General features: G+C 33.5%; 1 protein-coding gene across 1 annotated transcript; it reads right to left on the reverse strand.

Annotated features, from left to right (window-relative positions):
• Positions 1 to 314: 314 nt before the first annotated feature.
• LOC149248265 (mannan endo-1,4-beta-mannosidase 1-like) lies at positions 315 to 3,962 on the reverse strand. The gene is made up of 4 exons (XM_089456021.1): positions 3,168 to 3,962; positions 1,525 to 1,842; positions 1,233 to 1,438; positions 315 to 1,102 (listed from the first exon to the last, which is right to left on the reverse strand). Exons 1-4 carry the CDS (start codon positions 3,510 to 3,512, stop codon positions 733 to 735), a joined length of 1,239 nt encoding a protein of 412 aa, XP_089312147.1. The 5' UTR covers positions 3,513 to 3,962; the 3' UTR covers positions 315 to 732.
• Positions 3,963 to 5,936: the final 1,974 nt, after the last annotated feature.

Genomic DNA, 5,936 nt, shown 5'->3' on the forward strand with positions numbered 1-5,936 from the left:
TTCACTTGTAAAAATTGAACTTAAATAGAGAACATTTTATTAATTCTTCCCAACCACCCTAAATTACCCCCCACATATATATATATATATATAATTCTTCACAAAATTACTTCCACCCTCACACATATATATATTCACAAAATTACTTCCACCACATTTTTCATATTATTATGCAATCATCTTAACATATAATAGATACTTATTGGTCATGATCTATTCTAAAAATCCATGGGTATATACTCAAATTTCAGTGCGCCAAAAGCTTTGATTTGAACACTATTCGAGATCAAAAAAATCAAATATCTTTTCTATTTTCTGGAATAGATGGCCTGCTTTTGAAACTTGTATACAAGTCTGGATGGCACGGGATATAATATCATGGTTTTGAGTCTAACTTCATTAGCATATTCAGAAAACACAAAGAATTCATATTCTGATTACAGAAGTTATTGACAGTCCGTTCGGTGTGTCATGATAATTATATTCAAAAGCATGTTTGAGTTGGCTTATTGGGTGATTCATTTAAAATGCAACAGGGTGAAAGGCCAAACCAAGCAGTAGTTGACTGAAAACAAAATGGTTTGAAAGGGAAGGTACTCGCTATTTATAAGAGCATGTTTCTTGACGAACTGGTTAGGAGGATGATATACAGATATATTTATCATTTTGGTGATAAATTTTTCAGATGCTCCTATGAGTTATGACCGTTGGTTATTGGTCCATACTCCTTTCTTACCTAAACATGGTAGTATTTAGGACAGACATTCGATGGGATTGAGAAGAGACAATAGCTGCTATGGATGGATTTTGGGACAAGACAATATCATACCCATCTGCAAAGGAACCCATTCCTTCTGCCATCAACTGCCAGAATAAGCCTCCTCCCCCTGCTTTTCCACTGCTCGCAGCGCTGTAAATGTTGTTATATACAGTATTATAAAACCTGTCCCTCTGAGCCGTGCTATAACCTGGATCTTTATATGACTTCCCGAATTCAGCAAACAGTAATGGTTTTTTCAGGACCCTTGCCGCATCTTCCAAATGGATTTGCATCCATTTGTTCAAGAAGGCAAGCTGTGCATTTTCATCTGATCCAGCCAGCCTGTTGGACCAAGAGAGTAATGGACCATGTTACGGTTTCAATAAGGGTTTGGATTTTAAAAGATCAATTAGAGAATAAGATTATTTATTTACGCATATATATATATGTACAATATGAGAAGGCTCAGTACCAAGTATCTGGATAGGAGTGAACAGTGGCAAAATCAATCCCTGGAATTCGATTGTTGGTGATGAAGTCGGTTCCGAATTCATAACTGCCTGGATTGTATTGCTTTCTTTTAGGGGTTGAGTCGCCATAGAATCCTTCCATTCCTACTTGAAGAAGGTGGTTGCTATCAATTGATTTCACGTAAGCAGCCATTTCCTTTATCCATTCCTGCAATCATACAGTTAAGATTATGGTGGGAAACTCTGATGACTTCATTCAATGAATGTATCTCAAATAAAAAGCTATATTTGGACCTGCAAAGTCCTTCCGGAAGGATCAATTTGGCAGCGGGGTTCATTGATGAGCTCCCATGAAAATATTGTTGGATCGTCCTTGTAAGGAATTCTATTGATACTATTCACTCTCGTTATTACAGTCTTGACATGGTTCTTGTAATAACCTTTCACTGTGGGATTAGTGTAGAAATCGTCATCAGAATTTACTTTTTGCCCTGCATCGCGTCCCCATTGAACGTATTGTGCCCTTCCCCCATAATCTTTGTAGTTGTTCACGAAGCTTAGTATAAGTCTAATACCATAGTTTTTGGCGTGGGCGACTACGAAGTCCAAGCCCTGCAATTTACATCCTGAAAAAATTAAAATAAGAGGAGAGAGGGAAGGAGTATCCTAGTCTCAGAAGTTATGGTGATGTAAGTCAGGATACTAACTTAAAAACCAGTTATTTGAAAGGCTGTTATTTTAAAGGCTACAAGATATGTATACTGCAGAATTAATTGTTTTTTAATAAACACCTTATAAAAATACGTTGGAGAGTTTTCACAGAGCAGTTAATGTTTTTGATAAGCAGTTCCTATAAATATTTTAGAAAAAGAGAAATATATATTTATTCAATAATTAATGATAAAATATATTCATTGTTTTTTCATTAATGATTAATAATAAAATATATTCATTGCTTTTCATTAATGAAAAACAAGGGTAAGCAATGAAATATAGTTCAAGACTTATTCACTTAGCACCTATTTAATAAGAAGACATACAGGACATGTAGGCTAAGTAAGAAGGGATACTATGAAAAAAAAAAATTCAAAAAATAACCATATAAATCTATAACGCAAACCTATTCACTTAATTAGTACAACAATCCAACATATCGAATGACAATTACAATCATTAATCCAAATATCAATCAAACTTACTGATTCACAATTATAATCATTACTCCAAATATACCATGTATCACTATAATAGTACAAGAACAGCTCAATTGTTCATTCCTCTAGTTTAAAAAAAAAACACTTCTAATTAAATCATAAACATTTTAACTTTATAATAAAATTTCATAATAAATAAAATTTCATAATAAATCAACGATAGTTTCTAAGTAAAGCAAAGCAATCAATTATATGCATTCCACATGGTAACTATGTTCACCAAATAGATAAGGGAAAGTAAGGATACTCACTTAATTGATACCAGCGAACATAGTCCACAAAATAAACATACTCGTTCACAATTAAGATCATTGATCCAAATATATATTCATTCAAAAAAAATTCGCCCCCACCATTATTCAACCAATAATATTACAATATATCCCAACTAATATTACAAATATATCCAAATAAGTCAAAATATATATTCAAACCTAATGTTTCTAACACTAAGCAAAACTAATGGTTCTAACGCTAAGCAAACAAACCAAAAGAAATACTTAACTTATAACCAATCAACCATGCTGACCCTGTATCCCAAAAGACCAATTGAACAAACCAGAAAACTGACCCACAATCCATTAATAAATAAATGTTTCAACTATTTCATCACCTAGAAAGTATACTCACAAAACAACCGGTCAACAAATCAACATATTTGACCCCAGCCATCGACTAATTGCAGTGTTCAACAAAGAGGTATATGCGTATGAGCATACAGACCTTGAATACTTGTTCATCGTATATACCAGGAGAAGTCTGTAATGCTCTGTATGTGTTGCCATCGTTGAAAGCCCAAGTACGAGCTACAGTCAGACCACGAGCTGCAGCTTGTTCAAAAGCTGAGGTAACCTTCTCTCTATCTTTTGGGTCTGTTGCTACGACCATCAACCAATATGAGTTGAATCCATTCACGTACAGAGGACGTCCATCCAAGACAAAATTTTTGCCTCTAGTCTCAACAAAACCAGTAAATGCAGTCACGGATCCCCATTGGCCAAGGACAATTAGAGTTGAAAAGAGAAAAACTGAAGAAACGGAGAGGAACTTTTTCCTTCCTGTTTCCATCGCAGACTTGGTGACTAAGATGGATAAGCTGCAAATATTTCTATCAGTGTATGTATAACTAGAGCAACTATATATTAAATGACGGATAAATATAAATATAAATATATGAATGTTATTTGTTAATCAAATTTTGCCAAAAGATTAGGCACATTCATTCTACATGGTGAAACGGCCTGCCAAAACATGCACATCTCAAGAAATAAGCAATTGTGGCATTTTAGCGTGAACTCAATATAAAGGCCATCTAATTATTCATGACTTCGGCACATTTTGGTGCCGTTGCAGCAATGACATCTCGAATAAAGCAGATTCCCGGAGAAGTCGGCCGGGTTCAACGTTCTTTAACTCTGGCTTTATATTAACTTTCAGCAGCAATAACCAGAAACACGATAATCTTGTTTTGTTGTCATATTTCTTAGTGGGAACGCGATCAGTCACGCACAATTAAAGTCTATAGGTGGATCTGGGTCTACGAAGTTAACGAGCGCGAGAAAAGTATGGTGGACTAACACGAGAAACAAGGGAGCAGGTTGGGCAGTTTGCCCAGGTGTAATGGAAATTACCAGGTTTGATAACGCTTCTACTTAAAAGTCCACGAACGACACGTCCCTAAAAATGGTTTGGAATTGAAAGCTCTGAGAGCAAACCTAACTTAGGTGGTTCCGTGCCCACTGATTTTCCTCGGACACATCCAGCGAACACAACTGCACATAGGGTTTGTTACAACCACATTTAGGGTTTGTTACTCGATGGGGAAAGGCTAATTGGAACGAGTTTATCCTTGTAGAAAATTTCCAACTAAACATTGAAGTGAACAATATTTAACTCGAAACTTTACGAGTTTAGTAAAAATTGATCATTCTTTATTAGAAAATTGGTATGTTCGGTAAAAGTTAGTGCAGTGATTATGTTAGCTTTTTTGTTTGTAAATATGATTGATTGTCTATTGACATTAGGGGTAACACAGCCTTCGATTTTGTTGAAACCAGTGTTTGGTTATCAAATTATTAATAAATTGGGTTAATATAATATATAAATTAGAATTTTTGTTTTGTTTTTGCAAGTGTATTTTTAATGAATATTTGTTTAAAATTTGTCAAAAAATTAAAGTAGATTGAAATGGCAAACAAATAATAAAATCATAATATTTTTGCTAGCTACTATCATTCTTTAAAGTAGAGTTTATATAAATGTAAATTTTAAGGCCAATTTTACATCATTATACCTATTTTCACTTGGCATTGTTCTTTAATTATCATTTCAATGAAATATTTGTGGCGCCAATGAAGTTTCGTCCTATATTCATAATCTAATTCAAGAACTCATTATCCATTGTCTATGTGGCAGTGATTCTCTTCTTTTCTCAGATTAGATTCTCAATTTTTTTTACTTCTTTCACTATAAATAGAAATTTCCTATGGTATCTATTTGTTAGCGTGCCATTGCTTCCTATTGAACTAGGTTCACTTCCACTATGGTCTCTTCTCCCTCAAGTTCCTACATACTTAGGCCCTCTTCGCCTTACACCAATACTCCTACCTATACTTTTAACTTCCTCTTTCTTTCCCTCCATTTTTGTAGCTCAACACCCTACAACTCAGTGCCCAACAATGAACTATCACTAGAAACAACTAACACTCCCAAACAATGAACTATCACTAGAAACAACTAACACTCTCAGTGCCCAACAACGAACTATCACTAACAATAGCCAACAATAAACTAATTAGAATTCTCCCCAAAGGTGATGGCAAATGTTCCCCTAACAAATAGTTGGCACACTCAATTACACCTAAGGATAACGTTTATGTGAATCACAAAGGACACTAACTACACGAACCCAAATATTACTTTGGGAGTAGAATATTACTTTTCATTTCTCTTCATGAAATTTAATTACATCTAACCTAGTACTTCTTCTCACCAACTACCACAGTGCCAACATATATTTTTGTAACAATGTCTCATTCATTTTCAACATTCTTCCTATGTATGAACTAACACAACCACATTAACAAATGTGGTTGATATAGTATCTCAATAAGCATCAATTTCCATCTTTTACAATTAATGAAACAAATGTCATTTGTTATTTTCTATAAGATGTCATTTGTGCTTTAATAATTTACATGATAAGTTCATAATTATATAAAGTAAATGTAAAAAAGGTAAATATGAATATAGATATATAAAGTAGTTAATATTTGAAATTTCATCTATTAATATAAAAGAGACAATTAACAAACACCACCATCTCTCTTTTATAACCATAAAATAAAAAATTATATTAAAACACTAATTATTCTACCAACATTCAACCACAAAATTGAAAAAAAAAAAAGAAAAAGTGACCACAAAATTAACACAAAAACAAAATAATAAATTAATGAAAAATTGAAATACCAGACATCCTTTATCTCTCCA

Source organism: Pinus tabuliformis, chromosome 7, assembly GCF_031772625.1.
Source record: "Pinus tabuliformis cultivar Carrire ecotype Pingquan chromosome 7, CPIR1, whole genome shotgun sequence".
NCBI classification, from domain to species: Eukaryota; Viridiplantae; Streptophyta; class Pinopsida; order Pinales; family Pinaceae; genus Pinus; species Pinus tabuliformis.

What these genes read in the sequence shown, in the direction of transcription:
- LOC149248265 (XM_089456021.1), bottom strand. Translation starts at nt 3,512, where the DNA reads ATGGAAACAGGAAGGAAAAAGTTCCTCTCCGTTTCTTCAGTTTTTCTC. An exon ending in ACGATGAACAAGTATTCAAG is followed by an intron (nt 1,843 to 3,167) that starts GTCTGTATGCTC and finishes TGTAAATTGCAG; the next exon opens with GGCTTGGACTTCGTAGTCGC. An exon ending in CACTCCTATCCAGATACTTG is followed by an intron (nt 1,103 to 1,232) that starts GTACTGAGCCTT and finishes TTGGTCCAACAG; the next exon opens with GCTGGCTGGATCAGATGAAA.